Here is a 22,680-nt window from a genome sequence, read left to right as displayed (position 1 = left end):
GCCACTAGGCTCTGAACCGAGAACGTGTACTCGTTCCTCCATCTTCAGGCTACCAAACCCAACAATCGAAAGGCCGAAGCCTTCTCTATATTTTCCTGACCAAAGGCCGCAATATCCTTCGGCGGCCAACGTCGAATTCCCGACTTAGCCACCGGCCAACTTACGGCCTTCGTTTCTCACTATCCTTACGACGAAAAAGGATCGAGAAACCACCGTTGTGTAGCCTGATCTACCTCGCACGAGGAAAACTAAGTCGTAGACCTTCGCGGCTAAACACCATCGCGGAACGACGACCGGAAAACCCCCGACGAACAACTTCCATTAGTGCTCACTTGGACAAGGGTAAGTTGACGCCCTTATTTCGATGCACTCCCGTTTCTATTATATTATGGGAAATTTCTGGGGTATATATGGGAGTGTGGTAAATATTTGTACAAAGTTTCATGTTATTTGAACTTCGTTTACCACCCTTTTAAAATTTGAGAAGTCTACTGCCCGTATCTGTTGAAACTGTCGTGAGGCAGATGATTAGGTTAATTATTTCAGTAACCATATGTTGATATTTAGCTCTCAAATTTTTATTGTATGAATATATATGTGTTAGCTATCTTCATATAAAATTTGAGGTTATTCCGGTAACGTTTGCTATTTTTTCAAAAATCTGGACTTTCAGTTGGCAGAAACTGCCGAATCTGGTAGGCGATGGGAAAATCGCTATATCTCTTAAACTACTTGGAGTTTTTCAACATACTTTTTTTTCAATTAAACTAGACTCAAAGAGGTTTCTATTGATATAAAATTCGACTCCATACGAGTTCGGAGTAAAAGCAGTTTATTAGTTGAAGTTGAATCTATACAGTTTTGTTGAGATGGAAATAATTCAAAATAATTCCTATTAAGGATTTTAAAGTTTTATTGTTGATAAAATATCAATTTTAGATTATAAATGAGCTATTGATGTATATATATATATATTGGTGATTGGCATTATTAAATGGGGAAAAGGAAAACGTTTTATGTTTATAGAATTATTCTTTATTTATAATAGATAAATAAATGAATAATATAAAATGGAATTTCCTACATCCTCAAAGGTACATGAAATATTTTGATAAAGGAAGAACGATTACATATGAGTTAGATATAGTCGTTAAAGGAAATATGGGTAGTTAGAGAAATGAGTGAATAGTGATTCACTGCATTTGTTGTTATCTTTTCTATTATTCACTCGAACACATGTTTTCGTGTTATCAAAGGTTCAAATAAACAAAAGCGTCTGAGTAACCTATCGCGCTAAGGAAAGAGAATCATTGTCTTAAGTAGCAAAACACTGCAATCAGGTGGGCATTACTTTTACTATACGTATATAGAGATCCCCTGCGTGTCGTAGGCCTCTTATACGAATGAATGCATGAGATGATTTAACTGTTAATTTCAGTTTTATATATATCTATCAAATGAGTTTAATGTTACATTTGAGCAAGTTATTTCGTTACAAAATATTTGAGTTAAAGTTATTTCAAGTATTGTCTTGCCATAAAATGTTTAAATTTTAGTATGATATCTATCTGCTTTGGCTTTGCCAATGATGCAATCGAATTCGGGTCCTGAGCAGTTGATAGCTATCCTGCCAGGGCTAGTGTACACCAGTGACCGTGAGTCATCTAGCGGGTTGGCCGGTCAAGTGACCGTGAGAGGTGGCCACCTCTCCGGCACACAGTTCCAGATATGATAGATTACAAGAGAACTTAGACTGCAGTCGAACTTTAAGAATCACAAATGAATTTAGTAAGCTTGGGCCTTTTTAGCGAAAAACTCCCTTGCTGTACTGTTTATGATGGCATGACAATTTACAGTTTTGAAGCATGTATTTTTATACCTAGGCATACGTGCCCACTGAGTGCTTTTGTACTCAGCCCTGCATATGTTTTCTAAATGTGCAGGTTGAGCTGATGTGATGATGGTGCTGCAATGAGCGGAGTCTCAAGGGTTGTTAATAAATAGTTAACCTGTCTAGAATATGTCTTCATACATATGTCTAGCTACTTTCCGCTGCAAGATGTTGTTGATGTTATAGTATGTTATGTCATACTTTGAGTCTTAAGAGAATGGTTTCATATGATGTATAACTTGATTAATGATATTAATTAAGTTTTATGCTGTCTTTCATAGACTATTTTCAATTGAGTATTCATGAATAAAAATGACGAGTTTTATTAAGATGAGTAAGTTTTACGGCTATAAATGACGCCCCTTTTCTTCCCCTTCTTCTTTAACCCCATCCCTAGTCGTAGATCACTCGGCTTAACTATCCTTAGTTAGGGCGGGCTGTGACACTACCACTACAATGGTGCATCTGCACCTTTTCCCTAAATTAAAATTATAATAGAGAATCAAAAATTCTCAATGCAATAGAGTAGCATTATTGCAACTTTATTAAAGTTACTTAATTAGATACATACAAAACGGTAAGTTACTTTTGAACAAAAAATATTATAAAAGTTAGTCATAAGAAGTTACACTCAATATGCAAATGTATTTAAGACGCCATTTCTAAAGTAACCAAGACATTTGTTAATTAGGAGGAAAATTATTAGTAGTATGTTATATTTCAGTTTTATAATTAATAGATATGTGAACTTAATAATACTCCTACAACTTAAAATTTTCATTACAATATAAAATGTATACCTTGAAAATATAAAAAGAAGGTGTGTGTATATAAATAATATATGTACAGCTTTTCAATTAAGTAATACTATATTATAATTAAACAATTTCTCAAAGTTCAAGCTATATAAAATATAAATTAAAATTAAGGTTGTAAATTAAAATTTGCTAAAAATTAAAATAAACTATAATTAACCCTAAAAAACTTCAATCTTATAGCTTCAAAGTAGAACACTACATAAATCTACTTTTTAAATTTGAAAGCGCTTTTGAAATAGCCATTTTAAAGAAGGAAACACAATATTTGGCTATTAATTAAAAAAACACAAAATCTGGTCATTTATTACGTGTAAAGACTGTTTTGCCCTTAATTAGGGCGGACCGAATTCAGGTCGAATTCGGGTTTGCGCGCGGGTTAGGCACATATGGCAAAAAAAAAATCTAAGTATATGGCACTAATAACACTAATATATTTATAAGTACCATTCGTGCAACACTACATAAGAGAGTATATGACACTAATGACACTAATATATACGTATCATCCGTGCAACACACTAAATGGAGAATCTAAACCCTAAATGAATAATCTAAACCCTAAGTGATGAATCTAAATCCTAAATGATAATCTAAACGCTAAATGGGTAATCTAAACCCTGTTGGGAAGTGTTCAAATGGTCATATAACTGTACTCATCTAAATAATATCAGCACATAGGTATATGGCACTAATGACACTAATATGGTCATAACTATCATTCGTGCAACACTGAGTATATGACACTAATGACACTAATTAATAGTGTCATGTGTGTCTAACCCACGTTCAAACCCGAATCCGACCCGAATCTGGGCGAATCTGGTTCGTCTTAATAAAGGGCAAAACAATCCTAAAATGTAAAAAGTTGTCAAATTTTGTATTTTTTCAATTAATGGCCAAATATTATATTTTTTCCTTCAAAATAGTCATGCGAGTATATTTTTCTTTAAATTTTGTATGTAATGGAATTTATATCATTGTATTTATTTTTCTATGGTCATTTCACGATTTTCAATGAATTTATCAATATGAAATTTATATATATTTTTTATGAAAAATAGAAAGAGCTTGACAGAGAAGAGCGGTTAAACAGTTTCAGTTAAACAACAGAACTTTGACTGATATCCAAAAAGGGACTTCAGTCAGGTTTTGAAACAGAGGAGTGCTATGAATTTTACCGATTATCCAAAGATTTATCAGTTAGACTAATAACATTGGCAGTGGAAAAACTTAAACTTAAGAAATAGCATTTGTGATTAGCACGTTGTCAGGAGTTTGGTTTCACTTTGCAATTAATCAGTTTCAGTTAAAAAGAAGTTTGTGCACAGATAAGAAAGTAAAACTGAAAGAGAAAAACAACAAATAATTTTTACGTGGTTCAAAACAAGTTCCTACGTCCAGAGTCAGTTAAACACACTGACAATCACTCTGGGCTTGTGCTTACGGGTGCATAGCAAACCTTAGACTGAAAATACAATTTTCAGTACCAACACTCTGGGTTGGATTTCTCGCTCATTCTTAGCACGCTAAGACACAAGTGCCTTTTCCAGCGGGTTGCTAAGATCTCTTGGAGTCAGAACACTGGTGTGAACTCATCTCTACTCAAACTCTCTTTTCACTCGGGTGAAAAAGGGGTTTGAAGTACCAACTAGATTATAGAGAACATGCTCTCTGTAATCGGAAACTTAGGCTTTGGATATTACAAAGAATTTGCCTAAGGAACTAAGAGAATGTATGAAATCAGAGAACTGATTTTGGCTTTGGGAATTCTCTTCTTCGATTCAAAACTTTGAAGGCAGTGAATGGCTGAGTTGCGATTTTGGCAGAGTTTCAGCTTGTGCGTTTGAATCGGTGAAAATTGTAGTGTTCCTCGAGCTCTATTTATAGGAGAAGTCTTGAATAGATCCGTTGGCTGAGATGGTCTTCAAGAATTCATCCGTTGTGAGAGTAATTTGAATTTGGCTGAGGCTTCAATATTCGAGGTTCCTAAATTTGGTGAAGAACGGCGTCTCAGTTACAAGAGGTAAGGCGCCTCTGAAAAGTTATCACCAAAAAGGAATACTCTGCAGAGAAAGGACGATCTTCAATATCTCTGCATTTAATGCGGCTGTACTTGAGGGTACGCGGCTTCCTTTATACTCAGCAGTTTCAGTCCGAGGAAGAATGTCAACTGATACTTGACTTGAGTATCAGTCCGCTAAATCCACGTGGCCTGCATTTTTACTTAAGCCATAATTGATTCTTCAGTAAGCAACTCTTTCAGTCAAAACATCAGTATTTGACTTAGCCTTTTCACAGCTAACTTCAGTTGAAGTCGTCAGTCTTCGGTCCTCAGTCCTCCGATCTTCAGTCTTCAGAACACTAGATAAATTAAAAAATGAACTTCAACACTTGAGTTCAAAAAATTCTAATCTATTATAAAAAAAATCTTAGGATTTTAGTATCATCAAAACTAAGACTAGGATATCTCATTAAGTTCCCAACGATTACTAAAGAAAAACATTATTTTCAGGTGATATTGCTTTTCCGAATATGGCCGAAAACCATATTTTAATTCACATGGGAGCATCAAATTATATAAAGTTCAGAACACACAGACAGTAACGTAACGTCCAATATCAATATGTGGTCACTAACTCAAATATTCACATTTTTTAGATTTTGGACGGTGATATTTCTAGACTAATAAAACAATTTTATTTTTATTGTTGTTTATTATAGTCTGGCTAATTTCCAAATATTTGATCGCCTGGTAGCTCCAGTATTCCTATCAGCTAGATATTATTCCACATAGATTTCGATTCTTGAAATTTAGTACTACTATATGTTTTACTTATTTTATCGTAAAAATTGAAAATATTATATTAAATGTATAAAGTTATTGTATTTCTCGTGAAATTAATTTTATTTAAAAAAAAAAAAATCGTCTTCTATGAAATTTGAACCTGGGTGCTATATTCATCTATTAAGATGATGCATTTGATATATCATAAATCTTAGCGATGCCCTGATCTGGAAAGCGAAAGCTCCGGCCAAGGCCATCGCCACGGCTTCTTAAAGGGAGACTTCCAACCGTGGACAATCTCCGGAAGAGACAAGTGGTGGTGCAATCGGCTGATCTGTGCGCCCTGTGCCAAGAGAAAGAAGAATCCATCGAGCATCTTTTCTTCTCATGCCGAAAAACAGATGGAATTTGGAAGGAGATCTTGAGTTGGATTGGTAAACAATCAGTTCTTCATCATAAAACTAAAACTCATTTCAATGCTTTTGTGAATATTGGGAGCAAAAAGGAGATTATCTCTTTCCTTGGAGTGTGGATCTACGTTACTTGGAGCATTTGGAAGTGTCGAAACAACTGCATTTTTAATAAGGGGAGTTGGAATAAGGAAAGAATGGTAGCTGACATTAAGTCCAGTTTGTGGGGTTGGAGAGCTGCCTCAAATCAGTTTGTCCAGGCGCAGGATTTTAGAAGTTGGTTCTTGGCTGCACGTTTTCCAGTTTAGTTGTTTTTGCTTCGAGTTTGGTTTTAGAGGATTTTTATCCTCCCGTTTCTTGTTTTTCTTGTTTGTCTCTTTGACTTTGTTCTCTCTTTTTGGTACTTCTGGTACCTGGTTTTATAATATGCTTCTCTTGCCTGATAAAAAAAAAAAAAATGAGTGAAAATTATTCTTACTGTCACATTTAAAAAAAATCACCGAGATCTAGGGTATGAACACTTCTTAACATATAAAATATGAATTGACTAATATGTATGAATTCTATGTAGAACATGTATGAATTCACCGTATAACTATATGAATTGCAGAAAATAAATTTTTTGCTATATAAATTCGAACTGGGAACCATGAATTTATCCAACAAGGTTATGAATCAACTGTAGATCTTGATGATCTAAAGCTGAAAATAGTTCATATTTTATATTCTAAAAGGTGTTTTTATTTTAGTCAACCCCTATATATATATATATATATATATATATATATATATATATATATATAGAAAGGTTAAACAGAGAATGATAAGTATTTAGAGAAAAGAGAATTAATCTTGACTCTCCAATTAAACTAATCTAATGGACCAAATTTTTTGTAAACTTTTTCCATATTAATAGCCAAAAAGGATAATCATGTCATTCACTAATCTTATAATGCGTTAATTAAGATGTGTGTATCTTTAATTATCTTTCTTTATTTTAGTAAGATTTGATTTTTCCATATCTTTCAATATTATATATCTTTTCATTCATCTATCACATTAATTTTTCAGAACTCCAGAAAAATGTATATTCCATTCACGTCTCTGAAATATCCAGAAACATAAACTCCATTAACGTCTCCAGCATCATAAATTTTTTAATATTTTTATTTAGTTGTTCGTAAATTTTTTACACCTGTTCGAAATACTTTATGTTAAATATTTTATGTTAGTAAGAAACATTCAAATAGTTCATTTAGGCGTTCGTAATTTTTTTACACTTGTTCGAAATGCTTTATGTTAAATATTTTATGTTATTAAGAGAAATTCAAATAGTTTATTTAGATGTTCGTAATTGTTTAAAACATGTTCAAAATGTTTTAGTATGTTAAAAAAACAAAAAAAACTCAGATTTCATAGCAGAAACGGAAATAAAAGCTATTCGCCGTGAACATAAATGAACAGAAAATAATTTATAAATGAACAGAACACAATATCTAAATGAACAGATAAATTCAGATTTATTGGACGCATGAATATCCCCAAAATTCTAAAATTGCTCATTCAATTTGACGAAAACTCCGTCCACAGCCAGTCCAATCGCCGCCGTTCCATGCCCTCCATCTTCTCAAAGTCATGGTTGAACACAGGCTCCTTCTCAAAATCGGGCAGTGGTCGCCGGTCACTGAGACATAAATGAACAGAGCACAATTTATAAATGAACAGAATATAATATCTAAATGAACAGATATATTCAGATTTACTTGACGCATGAATATCCCCAAAATTTCAAAATTGCTCATTCAATTTGACAAAAAAAAAATAGCAGTGCAGACGCGAAGCTGCAGACCAAAATCACAAATCAATTAAAATATGAATTATAGCTAATTAAAACAAAAAAATATCAACAATCAATTTGTAGATCTCAACAATCATCCTCTTGTCATACTTCTTGGTCGGTCGCACGCCGAATTCGGTCGGCGACGCCAACTAGCCTCGCCGGAAATCCTAAAAGCAGAGGCGATCATTTGAAAGCGAAGACCTCGGTGTGTGACGATGATTGGTGAGGGATGTCGATTCCAGAGGAAGACACGGCGTCGCTGGATTTTCAGAGTCGCAGTGGCGCATCAGATTTCTTGACAAGAAGGTGCAAACTTTCGGTTATGGTGAGCGATTTTGAATAGAGAGAGAGAGAGAAAGAGAGAGATTGTGATATGAGATTTTGAATAGTAATCGTAAATGAGGGATTTGGTAGATATGGGGGATTGGAAAAATTATAGATTTGCCCTTTCATTAATTAAAACTCATATATAATGAATATTTAGAATTTAAGAAATTGAAATTAGGAATGAATCAAAACCGTTAATCTCCATTAAATGTGGGGTTATGATTTATTCTTTATTATCTATACATAGGGTCATTCTTTGTTTAACTTGACCATATATATATATATATATACATAGGGAGAGGTTCAAGAAAGAACCATAAATAAAAAAAGAACAGAGAACCATTTTCAGCCATTCGATTATCAAGAGCGACGGTGGATGTATCATCTTGTTGGATGAATGCAGATCCTGGGTTCGAATCCTGAAGGGAGCAATTTTTTTTATTTTTTTGAGTGCATTAATTTTAACAACGAATGCATTAATTTTTACAGTGAATGCATTAGATTTGATGGTTCTCACGTTCTCACAAATAATATAGTTCTCTCTAGAACCACACCCTATATGTATATAATATATATATGGTTGGATCTTATAGAACCTTTCCCTTAGGTAGTAGGTAATATATAGATCCAAATCTGGACCATTGATTGAAAAAGGTGAATGACATACGACGCTGACATTAAAAAAAAATTATTCTTAAAAAAATACGGGGGGACAATACATTTATTCTTTCTTTTCAACGTTATGTATATATTTATATTTACCTTTATGTATATTTGTGTTTCGCTTATTTCTTTGATGTTTCGCTTATTTCTTTGTAGCATAACATAGTAATAAGAGTTGCACGGAGTAAATCAATTGGATTTTTCGTTTATTTCTTTGTATAAGAATACTAACGTAAGCTTTGATTGCTGCATTTGGGGAAAGTTCGAATTGCATAATGACCATTTACGAGTTGCATTTAGTTTGATGTTTTGCTTATTTTTATGTAGCATAACCAGTGGCGGATCCAGGATTTTTATATTGGGGATGCAAAAAATAATCTTATAAACACTAGTGGAGCTAGGATTTTTTTGAGGGAGTTGAACTTCTACGGGGGTTCGGGGGCGGTAGCCCCCGAGAAATTTTTTTTGAGGCCTTCGATACATTTTAGACATTTTTTTTTTACTAAAATACAAATATAATAGTAATAACTTTGCATTTCAAATGCAAAATGTATACTTTCAACTTTTTTGTTTAATTAAGAATTAAGGTAATTGATTGATTAAATGATGGGCTTGATCAAAAGAATGAAAAAGAAAGAGATGGTGAGCTCTCTTTTTAGTTGGGCCAATGAAATTTAGGATTTTAAAAACTGAATTTCTCTTTTATTTTGGATTAAAACTTTTAATTGGGGGTGCAAAAACTAAATCTAAAATAATTTATATATGAATATTAATACTAGTAAAAAAAAATTTTTTTTTTTGGGGATGCAACTGCACCCCCGTGTTCCATGGTGGATCCGCCCCTGAGCATAACCTAGTAATACGAGTTGAATAGAATAAACCAATTAAATTTCTGATTTATTTCTTTGTATAAGGTTTGGTTGTTGCAATTTGCGTAAAATCGAATTGCACAGAACACTTATTTGAAATGCTCATAAATTGGGATTGTTGAGAGTTACATGATAAATGATTATGAGTTGCATCCTCCCCTATCCCTAGAAAAGAGTGGTACACTCGTTGCATACCTTCTAAATTATTGTTCGAATGTCGATCTCCGCCGAAAAGTTTTGCACGAACGTCTCACTCACTAGTAACCGTTGCATTAAAACGGTTCTTGGCCGAAAATTTTAACACTGTCACCTCACTCCTTTGAGTCCGCCGCACAAATGAATATATATGTTGCAGGAACGAAAATATCCATCACCGATTTGAGTACGTTTCGGACCTCTAGGGCTGGAATAGTTATTTATATGTTTATTTTAATTTATGTTTAATTTTTTTAATTTTAGGTATTTTAAATTTAGTAATTTAAATTAATGTATTTTTAATTCAAGAAATTGTGTTATTTAAATTTGTGTCATTTAAATTAAATCAAAAGGTCAAAATCAAAACTAATTCATATGTGTCAGTAGGATATGTCAAGCCAATGCAACACTTGACTTATAAGTGGTTCCGGTGCATGGATGAGCCAAGACTTGATTCAACCAATGTGGATGCTCTTATAATGTGATTGGATAACAAAATTCAATTAATCAATAATTTTTTTTCCCCCTACAGAATTTGAACCCAGGTCAAAATTTGTCCCCTTTAGATAAATATCAGCCATAGGATTTGAAATTATGACGTTACATATTCATTCTCATTTCTCATTCGATCTTCTATATATATATATATATATATATATATATATATATATATAGGGGGCCGCTCCAATGAGACCCCCAAATTTTAGTGAGATCTAGGGCACGATCTGATGCGTTTATTTTATCAATCTTATGGCTGATATTGTATCCGGAGGGTGATTTTTTTTCGCAGGGTTCGAATCCTGGAGGGAGCAGAATATTTTAAATTTTGTTATTCATCAATATATACTGCATTGTTTCATCAGTATATACATCTTGTTCATTAGAAATACGTTTTGTTCATTAGTATTATATGTCTTATTCATTGTACTCATGTTACACGAAAAATAGGGGGTCTGTAACACCCCGCCCATTTACATTAAGTTTAGAATTTATTTTAAGCTTAGATTAAATGATTTATGCCGGAAAATAAAATGAATTTATTTTAATTCCAACAAAAATGATTTACAAAAGCATTTGTAAATTTAGTTATTAAATTTATATGCATTGCATATTTATTTAATTTAGCATTCAAGCATTTTTCACGAGCTTTTAATTAGCAAACCCTGAAGCATTAGTACAGTCTCGACGATTTTATCCTGAGTGATTTTGGAGTGTCCAATTATCACTCATAACCTATGCCTTTTACAGCCACCCTATCCGCCACCCTACTCTCTGCGGCAGCCTCCAATCTCAGACCCCAAAGGTCAAATATTTCAGCCATGCTTTTGCAGGCAAATCTCATCCCCAATCCTCTGCCACTTTAATTATACAAAAGTCAAATATTTCAACCATGCCACTACAATTCAGCTGCTCTATTCACCAACCCATGCTGCTACACTACTCATCAATCCATTCAACTGTTAACTCATTTTTCTTTAAATGATCTTTCCTCATTCACAATTCATCTTTACCCAGCTGCAAGAATTCACACGGTAAAGTTCTCTCTTCAACTCATTTTTCCCTCAACTATGTAAACTCAAACTCAAAACTATTTCCTCTGCATTTCATTTCCTTGCAGAACCAGCTTCATCCCAGAACAAATCCTAAAGGTTTTACCTTTTAAACTCCAACTTATTCCCTCTGCATAAATGACAATACAATGCATCCTATCTATGTATGCTGTTTTACTTCTACAACTTATCAAACCAACAAAGCATGAGAATAAACTGCATAACTTGGATACTACTACACATTTGTGCTTTTACAATGTTATACATTCAAAAGATGATAAAACAAGATCGATAAATTGAAAAGAAAAATTCAAACTTGAGTCTTGGTCTTGGCTGTTGAATGTTGAGTGTGTTTTTGCTGTGAGAGTCGAGTCTTGAACTGATTCTTGCTTGAGTCGGTGGTATTGTTGGATGGTTGCCGTCTGTCGAGTCTGAATGGGGGAAGAAGGAGGTGGTGGAGAGAGAATGAAGGGTGAGAGGGAGAACAGAAGGGGGCTGGGACGACGATGGCGGCTCTTGCTGCTCGCCGGAATCGAAAGGGTGGCGCCTGGATTTGGAGGATTAGGGCTCGGAGGCGACGGCTCGGTCGTCGATCCGTTAGGAGGGAGGAGAGGGGAGGCAGAAATGAGAGAGAGCGGGCGGCGGTCGGCGGTGGTTCGGCGCCACTGTTGTCGTCGGCCGGAGTGAGTACAGGAGAGAGTGAGACAGAGACGTGGTGAGGGAGGAAGGCGGCGATTTCAGATCTAGGGCTGGAGGCGGTGGTGGCCGGCTCTTTGCTGCTGCTGCCGGAGTCGAGGAAAGGGAATGGGCGACGGCTTCCAGTTCGTGTGGGTGAGTGAGCTGTCGTGAGAGAGGGAGACAGAAGGAGATGGAGGTCAGGGGCGGTGGCGGCAGCGGCCGGAGGCCGGCTGCTGTCGTCCGCCGGATGAGGGAAGGGGGGGGGGAGCTGGGCGGTGGTGTGTGTGTGTGCGTGTGTTTCTGTGTGTGGGTGTGTATGCGTGTAAAAGAAGAGGGAGGAAGAATTTTGGGCCATTGGGCCTCCTTAAATTATTTTACAAATGGGCCGTTTTAATTAAAATCTGGGCTGAAATTTTAGTTTAAATGTGGACTGTTATTTATTTTATTTGAGCTGCGAATTTTTCAAATAAAATATGGCTTTCATTTAATTGTTGGACTTGTTTAATTGATTTATTAATTTGACTCTTTATTTGAGTTTAATTAATTATTTTTGAAAAAAATTTGAATAATAGTTTTTCTTATTATGTGCATATGTTAAATATAATTATTTAATTATGTGAGTTAAAGCATGAATTAATTTTGCATCAAACATTTTACATAGAATCATTTATGATTAAATTGGTTTTATTAATTAAGAAAAATCGAGCAAGGATATTGTTGGTGTCCTTGACTTAAGAATTTAGTTTTCAAATATTTATTAAATTTTGAAAACCCGGCTAAGTGAATCATAGGATGATAAGCACTTCACTATGACTTAAGAATAGATTCAGGAGACCTATTAAGATTATAGATTTCTTGTAGGCTTTATGGATCGTGAGGACTAGCACTGCTATACCAATTCAGAGTTAAGAATAAACGACAGGCTTTGCCTATTCAGGTGGGCTTATTTTCCAAATGTATGGTTTAGCTATTGAGCTTAAATGTTTCAATGAAATGAAAACTGTTTATCCGATAAAATATTTTGTGCACTCTGCTCTGTTTAAGGCTCGCATAAGTTAATCGATCGAGGTTCTCTCTTGACCTAACACGTTATTTGAGAATTGTGTACACCTATTAGCTGACCTGGTGGGTTGATCTCCATCGGGCACTAATCATGTATGAGGCGTTATAAGGGTGCTCGACGGGATGTGTTCCGGAGCATTGGGTCCCAAATGGGAACTTGGCTGGGTTACGCCCTCAGTTCAAGTAAGCAGGAGTAATGGATCCGTCGGTGGCTAAAAGATCCGGGATCACAGCGAGTAACGGAAAGGGAGTGTGACAATTGCGTGCAATACAATAAAATGTTTTAACATGCTTAGAAGTTATTTCAATTTAAAACCTTCTAAGTCATGTCAAGTATAATTGGATAAACTGCTCTTATGATTATGAAATGTTTATAAAAATGCTAGCCCACTAAGTGCATTAGTACTTAGCCCAAAATTACTTTCAAATGTTTTCAGGTTGATTGGTCGGTGCTGACGGGGCAGAGCTGAGGCTAGGGTTCAACTCCGTATTTTGTCTTCCGCTGTTGCACTAGCTTTTATTGGTCTTTTGTTTCTCCAACTTAAGACTTTTATGTTAAATTCCGAATTTTGTTTTATCGAGCTTAAACTCTCAACTTCTAGCTCTATGTTATTTAACATTGGTTATCGGAAGCATGAAACCGAACTTGTGATCCTAAGGCTTAGAATGTTGTTGATTGATTAGTATCACCTGAGTTTTGTCTTTCTTCACTCAAAGGGTGTTCCCCGACTTTTATCCCATTATTTGAATCCCACAAGGTTCTTTCCTTGTTTATTTCTATGATTTTAGTCGCACCTCGATTATATTTTATTCGTTCAAGAATTGGGGTGTGACAGGGTCTCATATATATATATAGGGAGAGGTTCAAATAAGAACTACTAAATAAAATAAGAACGGAGAACCATTTTGAGTCATTTGATCATCAAGATCTACGGTGGATGCATCATCTTTTTGGATGAATGCAAAACATGAGTTCGAATCCTGAAGGGAGCAAACATTTTATTTTTTTCGAATGCAGTAAATTTAATAGTGGATGCATTAATTTGTATAGCAGATGCAATAATTTTAATAGTTCTCATGTTCTCACGAAAATTATGGTTCTCACTAGATTATCAAGATCTATGGTTGATTCGTAACCATGTTGGATGAATTCGTGGTCCTGGGTTCGAATCCCAAAGGTAACAAAAATTTATTTTTCACAATTCGTAATCATGTTGGATGAATTCATACGTATTCTACATAAAATTTGTACATTGAAAAATATTTTTATTTTTATTTTAAGAAGTGTTTTCATATATAGGGAATGGATCACATAGAACCTTTTCTCTTCGGTGGCATATAGATTCAAATTTGAGCCACACAATATGAGTATGTGGCACGCTGCCTTCTAATGGCTTACAAGGCACAATACACGCAAGGGTAAAATATGAATAAAATTTTTGAAAATTAAAAAAAAAATACTCCCTCCGTCCACCAATTCGTGTCCTAGGGGAAAGGGGCACAATTTTTAAGAAAAAGTGTATTGTTATTTATTGAGTGGAGAAGGGGCACGACTTTTAAGAAAAAAAAGTAATTTATTTGTTAAGGAAATAATTACTAAAAATATGTAGGACACAAAGTGGTGGACGGACAAAAATGACAAATTAGAACACGAATTGGTGCACGGAGGAGTATTTTTTTTTAATTTTTTTTTGTCGAAAATTCATTTTTTTGGCATAGCTGCCGTCAAAATTATGCACATAATTGAACACAAATATGTATAAACATAAACACAAATCTGCATAACGTTGGATAAAAATATGCATGAGAAAGTATCACTATGCGACTCCTCTAATGCCTCTTGCCGTTGTTCGTCGCCGCCATAGTTATGCATATAATTGGACATGAATATGTATAAAAGTAAACACAAATATGCACAACGTTTGATAGAAATATTGCACAACAGAACAATGAATATTATAAAACTGAACCGTGCATATTATGTCAATGAACCCTTCATATTGTGTTAATGAACCATTTATGTTTTAGGGTTCATTAACGCGAGATGCATGGTTCACTGATACGAGATGTACGGTTCATTGACACAATATGCATGGTTCAGTTTATATGAATGCATAATTTAGTTTAAATATTTTCTTGCAATTAGTCGTGCATAGTTTTGTTTTATAACATAAATTATTCAGTTTTGTAAAATACAGTGTTCTGTTTTGTCATATGTATTGTTTTTGCAAGAAATAAAAAAATGAATGTTTTGTTCCTCCGCATTTTTTTAAGAATGAAATCTTTTAATGTTAGCGTCATGTATCATTCATCTGTGCAGTTCGTCTTTTTCAATTAATTGTTCAGATTTGAATCTATATATTATCTAAGGGAAGGGTTCTATGAAATCTCAATCCTACATATATATGAGTTGATTATTGTGAAAATTATATTATCGGGAGAACTGAAAATACTGCATCAAATTTATAAAATTACTATATTCACTGTGAATAAATTGTAGTATTTGGAAAAAATGAGATAAAAATAAATAAAATTTCACCACTCAAAAAATTCAAATATAGATATTTGCATTCATTCATTATTTTAATGTATTCACTATAGATTTAGAGACTAAAGAACTAAAAATAATTTGTATATTCATATTTTAAAGTTAAGCTCGTATTTAAACTTATATTAGCGAGAGAGAGAGAGAGAGAGAGAGAGATGAAGAAGGGATCTGAGGTATTAGACAAGGGAAGATCCTAAGAAAAAGATAACAAGGTCAAAAAGAGGAGACACACTCAAGAGATGACAAACCCTATGGGCCCCACTTCCAATAACTTTGACCCACTTATAATAAAACCCTAGCTAACACATTACACAAAACCATATGCATCTCTATATCATTGCATCAAATTGACCAAAATGCCTTCCACATTCCCAAGAAACAACAAAGAGGGTTGAATTTTGTCATGCTTTCCACGATCACCAATTTGAACCTCACAAACACAAATTAATGGTTACATTTTATTTTATCACCCATTGTCTATTATTTCCTCTCCTCGCTTCAAATAATTTGTAGCCGTAAAAAATGCAACCAAGAAATTGGAGAAATTTACTTATGCTTCTACCCATGATTACTGTGGGGAATATGATAAGTGTGGAAAGTTATAGTAGTATCAGAGAAGGAGAACTAAACAAGGTTAAATTCGATAGTTCGAAATTATCTTTGTATAGAATTCTAAAGTACTCCCTCCGTCCCACGAATCTTGACACGTTTGGATTCAGCACGAGAATTAAGGAATTGTAGATTAGTATTTTAAGTGTGTAGTTAATAAAATATAAAAGTGATAAAGTAGGAGAGAGAAGGTAATAATTATTACCCAAAGTGGAAACTTGTCAAGATTCGTGAGACTGTTCAAAAAAGAAAACGTGTCAAGATTCGTGGGACGTGGGGAGTACAACACTAATTTGGAAATGAAAATACTAGTATAGAATCGTTGTATATATTCCATCGAATGAAGCAATTATGATTGCAAAATTACTTATTTGGGCTTTTGAAAGGTGTCATGTTAGTTTGTTCCTTGAAATTTAAGAAGGGGGGACCAGATTATGAGTCAAAATGCTATGACAGTTTCTTGGTGGAGGGATCGAAATATATATTTTTCTTGTTTATAAACAAAATATTGGGATTAGAATGTGTAATCAGGTACACTAAAAAGGAGGAAACGAGTAGACAAAAGTGTAACAAACACATCTTTTTCTCCCCTTTGCTTTCTCTCCTTTTCATGTATTATTATATCTCTTTCCTCTGTCCCAAAGGCCAAAGGCCCAAGGCCCCCTCTCTCTTTCACTGCAGCAATCAAAAGAAAAAGCAAATGTTCTCTCTCTCTCTCTTACACACACACATTAAAAGAACACTGAAGAAATGGGTGGGGTTTCATATCAAAGAGAGAAGCTTTGAAATCTCAACAAAAATTTCTTCAATAATTTAATAATTCTATCCAACTCTTTTTCATGTATGCTGTACAATGCCATTATTCAAATCCCATCTCCCATATTTTTGAATATTTTTTTTGGGGAAACGCTCAGTTCCCTTTTCTTTTTTCCTATTTCCACAAATCTTACATTTACTAACAAAAAAGAACCCAAAAAATCCCAAAATGTTTCTCCCTCCCACATTTGAATGTACAAAACAAACTTACAAGTTGCCAGCCACGGCTGATCCCGCAAAAACATAGCCCCGCGCGCGCAATCCGCCCCTCCCTTGGCTCGGTTGAACCCATCATTGGCTGGCCGTGCACATAATATACTCTGCAGCCTCAACTCAGGAGTGTAGCACGTTGGCATTCTAGCCAGGGGTTCCAGACTTTCCTAAGAACACACACCAACATTGGCTTCACCTGTCCTCTATAAATATTCTCCCAACAAAATCTCGAAATCTTTTGGAATATAGTTTCGGATCCACGGCTGAGATCGAGGTTGGATCAACTTGCAATGATTTGTATGCGTGTTCGAGCTTCTTGCTGATATCATAATCTTGTAAAATGTCAATGATCCCAAAGTAGAGAACTACTTCATATACTTCACCACTGCGTGAGGGTCTTAAATTGCTAACTCCTCCACTGGAATACTTGTCAAAATCACTCCTCCTAGCCACGCGCTCGGCTCGTGCGGGCATGTTGGCACCTAGTCTGATCAGTGGTTTCCTGATCATGAACAAATACAAGAAACAAAACTCAGAATTTGAACAGTATTTGCTATAAGATTTAAGAAGGTATATACATCTATATAAATCTAGATCCCAAATAAGGTTGAATTTGAGTTCTTGAACCCACAGATTCATTTTTGCTAAGAGAGGAAACAAAACCAGCATGTCAACTTTGTCATTAAATGATATAGATTGCCAAATAATGTTAAGAACAGCATTGCAAGAAAAAGAAGAATAAAAGCTATACCCCACTAACAACTGTCTTCTAATAAACTGCCTAAACTACATAGCCACCCCCATCCAAAAGGCTCTTTGAAATATTCAACTACCATATTCAAATACTATATAAAAAGTAATTAATCTAAACCTAACCCGAAAGAAATCAAACACTACATGCTGAAAATTTCTACTTATTTCTCTGAAAAAATTATAGAGCAATCCATAAAAAGAGAGCATAATCTGTGGGTTGAAAATTTTACCTGCCAGCTAGAACTCGATCCATGTCCTGCAGCTCTGCTTCAAGGAAGCGACAGCCACGCATGAACTTTTCATTCTGAAATGAATCGCTCTTTCCTGATAAGCAAGAGTTTAATATAAGCAATCTCCCAGTGCCACAAACTAATTACCAAACACTTATGATGATAATTATAATTACCTGTACGCAATAGAAATGGCGACAAACCCATTTTGTCTCGAGTGCTATCATCGCGGAAATGAAGACCTACTAAGAGACTGTAATCCATAATTCTCTCTGCCTCCAAGAACTCACAGTCGCGATCAATTTGCCTGTATAGGTGCTTAAACGGATTAGAACAAAGCCATCATCTAAAATTGAAAATTCCAAAGATAAACAGGAAGCATCGAAGCACTAACTTGATAAGTTCTTGATACCAATTGGTCTGCAGCCGAAATACAAAGTTCAGGTCAAGGTCCTTGAGAGTTGTAGTTTCATCAATCTCTCCCTCGGGTTTATCGGTTGTCCGTCCATGGGATGATCCTTTCAAATCAAACCTTCGATGAATTCGGTAGTCTGAGCAGAACATGTTTCCCATCACAATGAAACGCGTCTATTGTTCAAAAATGTATTTCTAATTAGCTATCTCGCAGAAGATCATAACATTATCAGAGAACTGAAATAATAGCAACGACTATTTACCTTGACGCCCCCGACTGGTTTGACACAATGGACACCATAGAACTTAGTTACAAGGGTATTTTCATATCGGCAGACGTGCTGGTAATAACTTGGAAGCATCTTAGTAAGCACCTGAAAAAATAATTCACCAAACTTCAATATCAATGACAATTATCAAGAACAAAGTGGTCCAATCCAAGTTGAACCAGTCCACCAATACAGAAAGATGATATAAGCAGTAAATGTTGATTACCAACAATGCGACATTTTCATAATCATATAATTTTTTTTTCTTCTCTTAAGTCAAAGAATTAGACAACAAACCTTGACTTCTGATTTCTTGACTGTCTTGATCATGAATCTATCATCCTGTGTCAAGTAAAAGAAACTTCCACTCTTCCCGGGAGACGAAAGCTCTCTCAAAGCATCATTCCCACAAATGGCTAACATGTAATCCGCGGGATCAACTTGAAATAGCTCCCTTAAATGTCTGAACACGCAGATAAAGAAATCAAAATCTAAGCAAAATCCAGCAGTAAATATGTTCAAAAAGTAATATAATCTTTCTCACATGCCATACTAGCAACTGCACATACTAAAGTTATTTGATCAAACAAGATCAGTTACCTAAAAACCACAGGACAATAGTCCTTCCAACGGAAGTCAATGGATTGATGAGGTGGTGTAAGCTTTGATCCCTCGGGTGGAAACCTTGTCCAAAACTTTTCTTTAGGATCAAAATCACTGAGCTTAAGATTACGCGACATGGAACCATGCTTCCCTATTGAATACCTAATTAACAAACACAATAATAGAAACATCTCAATACAAATGAGAAGCATAAACAGATTAACATTACAACTAGGATCACCATTATTGTTACCTAATTCCCAACTGGAGATTTAGCATCAGCTCATAATTTTTATGCCCCTTCGAAATGGTCACCCCCGGCTTCTTCGCCTCCCCACTGAGGAAGCAAGGGTTCTTCCTGAACTGCTTGATAGCATCCCTATCAAACACAAAGCCATCTCTATACAACATAGACGCCTCCACATTATCAATAATGTCACACGTTATATCCCCCTCCTCTCCATCCGACTCCCAAATGCATATCCTCGGGAACGCCCTATCCGCCCCAACAGACGACCTCTTCTTTCCCGCACCTCCCCCCGCCATCATATCCATACTCTCCTCCCCCACAACCAGCAAGGGCGCCGACAATTTACACCCAAAATTCCTCACTTCCCCATTGTTAGCAACACCACCACCATTCTTGCCATTGTGAGCAGGGTAAAAAGTCCCATTCAACGTCTGATTCGGATTCCGATTCCCATTCTTGGGAGAATCATTCGTCCAACTCCCCATGTAACAGCTCCCATCCGGCCAAGTGAAAACACCTTGCCCTTTAGGGCTTCCATTCTCCCAATTCCCATCATACCGATTCCCATTGTTCCACACCAAAACCCCCCTTCCATGAATCACCCCACTCTTCCACTCCCCAATATACTCATTCCCGTTCCTCCACAGATACCTCCCCTGTCCGTCCTGCAAATTCCTCCTCCACTGCCCCTCGTAGTAATCTCCATTGCTGTAATGCTTAATCCCGTAGCCGTGCTTCCGATCCCCGGACCACGAGCCGCGGTACATATCCCCATCGGACCCAATGAACGTGCCGGTTCCCTCCATCCGACCCGATTTGAATTCGCCCTCGAACGTCGCCCCCGACGGCCATGAGAATTTCCCCCTGCCGCTCGCCTTTCCCTTCTTCCAATCTCCCTCATACATGCACCCGTCCTTCCACAGATACTTCCCCGATCCGTGGGGTGTGTTGCTCGAGAATGTCCCGATGTACAGATCGCCGTTGGGGAGGCGCTTCTCGATGACGCCGGGTCCACCGTCGGGAATCGACGCCGGCGTCACGCGCCGGCAGGTCGCCTGAGATTTACTGCGCGGCACTATTATCACTGATCTCGGCGTGGTGGTGGTGGTGGTGGCTGCAGCATTATCTAGGGATTTATCGCCGGAATTCTCGCTGCTTGGCTTTCTGCGCTCGTTCTCGGCTGGCTTCACGCATAGCAGCGTCTCTGGCATTTTCCCCCCTTTTTCAGCTGGAAATTGAACAATTTCTCCAATTTCTCTCTCTATCTTTTTTGCTGGGTTCGATTAACTCACAACGGCCGGAGAAATTGGCGCGGAATAGCTGGGGAATCCAGCTTACGTAGCATTTCCGGCGTGTATTGCGGTCGATTATTGCCGGAGGATGAGCGGCGGATTGGTTTCCCGGTGGCTTGTGAAGTGGAAGTAGTCTAGAGAGAAAGTTATAGAGAGAGCGAGAGAGGGTGAGATGGGATGGAAATGGAATGAGAAAACAAGGAAACTGAAAAAGCAGAGATGGGAAAAGAAAGAGAAAAGAAAAGATGGGTTAGAGAGAGAAAGGTGAGTGCGTGAGAGAGAGAGAGAGATAGTAATAATAAGCTCGCTGCGTCAGCCGGCGTCGCACTGTAAACCTATACATACACACACACTGAATCGTCCCTGTACGTATGTGTTTAGTAATATGACAAAGGTACCCTTCTGCAAAATGTAGCATTGTAGCTGGAATTGGAAGTCACACATTTTTTTTTTCTTTTTATTTAAGGCTTTTTCTTATTTTCAATTCATATTCCATCCATATAAAATTATTCAGTAAATATATGATAAACGTGCTTCAACCTATGTTGGTGGTGACGTGTTGTCCATTCGGAAAAAAAAAAAAATGAATTTATGAATTCAATTTAATTTTGCTCGATTAAAATATTTTTTAAAAACATACTCCTTGTTTAGCTATTTTTGTTGTTATTTCTATGGATGTAATAACGTAAGCTCGGCTTGTCCTATCTTCTTATTATTATAGATTCGGACTCGGAATAATATCTAACTTCTCTTTCGTCTAAAAATATTCATATTAATTATACAAGAACTCGTTAAAGACGCATAATGACCTAATTAATGGAGTTAAGTTACGAGTTTATTTGTTTTTTTTTAGTTGCACATATAAAACTATAAAAGTTTTAGTTTATTTTCGATATATAGAAAATATTTCATTCTACTTTTTATACAAGGTTTACATTTTAACAGATTTTTACAACATTAATTTTGACACCATCTTTAAATTTTCGGCATTCCCAGATTACTAGTAATAAATGTATGTGGTTTTTTTTTTTTTGTAAAATGATGTCATTTTTTGGTGCATATCAAACAAACTTCGACGAAAATTCGATGATGTTATAATTGCACAAAATAATTTGATGATGTAATTACAAATTTTCGAAAATAGTGTGAAAATTGGAGTAATACATTTTGTTTGTTTCTACCATTACCCATCTAAGTGTCATTTCACTTGACTTCAACTTATAAAGTTTCAGCTTATTTGGTTCAATTTAAGAATTATAAAAATGTGTCTTATGACATGGAGTATTTTTATTTTTTTTGATAAAATAGTCATACTCATCTTTTCGATGTTAAAATTTTATATCGTGCCACATTTATAATGTGTTTGAAAGATCATTATTTTATTATGTTTTAAAATTGTAATTTGAAAGATCATTAACAAATCAACTTAATTTTAAATTGAGCTAAAAATGGATTCCCTAAAATATAAATGCAAAACGTTCACAACAATGGGAATATCCATACCTTATTTTCATCGAGAATTGACAACATTAACAAAAGAAAAAGGGCAGGCTGTGTCGTGTCAATATACAAAAATACCCTCAACATATGTCTTA

General features: G+C 35.7%; 1 protein-coding gene and 1 long non-coding RNA gene across 2 annotated transcripts; both read right to left on the bottom strand.

Annotated features, from left to right (window-relative positions):
* Window positions 1-7,357: 7,357 nt before the first annotated feature.
* On the bottom strand, window positions 7,358-8,155 carry LOC131014287 (uncharacterized). The gene is made up of 2 exons (XR_009098163.1): window positions 7,853-8,155; window positions 7,358-7,588 (listed from the first exon to the last, which is right to left on the bottom strand). It is a non-coding gene; the product is annotated as an uncharacterized LOC131014287 (long non-coding RNA).
* An 8,871-nt stretch (window positions 8,156-17,026) lies between these two features.
* LOC131014281 (phosphatidylinositol 4-phosphate 5-kinase 1-like) lies at window positions 17,027-21,389 on the bottom strand. Its single transcript, XM_057942214.1, has 8 exons — window positions 19,797-21,389; window positions 19,541-19,705; window positions 19,238-19,403; window positions 18,935-19,045; window positions 18,652-18,845; window positions 18,434-18,564; window positions 18,258-18,351; window positions 17,027-17,776 (listed from the first exon to the last, which is right to left on the bottom strand). The coding sequence occupies exons 1-8, from the start codon at window positions 21,002-21,004 to the stop codon at window positions 17,467-17,469; spliced, it is 2,379 nt and encodes a 792-aa protein (XP_057798197.1). The 5' UTR covers window positions 21,005-21,389; the 3' UTR covers window positions 17,027-17,466.
* Between the last annotated feature and the right edge of the window lie 1,291 nt (window positions 21,390-22,680).

This window comes from Salvia miltiorrhiza, chromosome 1 (genome assembly GCF_028751815.1).
Source record: "Salvia miltiorrhiza cultivar Shanhuang (shh) chromosome 1, IMPLAD_Smil_shh, whole genome shotgun sequence".
Lineage (NCBI taxonomy): Eukaryota > Viridiplantae > Streptophyta > Magnoliopsida > Lamiales > Lamiaceae > Salvia > Salvia miltiorrhiza.
Note: the sequence above shows the minus strand (reverse complement) of the source record. Positions and strands in the feature narration are given on the sequence as shown.

Excerpts from the sequence above, each read along its gene's own strand:
- LOC131014281 (XM_057942214.1), bottom strand. The coding sequence starts at position 21,004 with ATGCCAGAGACGCTGCTATGCGTGAAGCCAGCCGAGAACGAGCGCAGA. Across the intron at positions 19,046-19,237 it reads TCAAGAAATCAGAAGTCAAG|GTGCTTACTAAGATGCTTCC; the intron begins GTTTGTTGTCTA and ends TTATTTTTTCAG. Across the intron at positions 18,565-18,651 it reads TGGTATCAAGAACTTATCAA|GCAAATTGATCGCGACTGTG; the intron begins GTTAGTGCTTCG and ends GCACCTATACAG.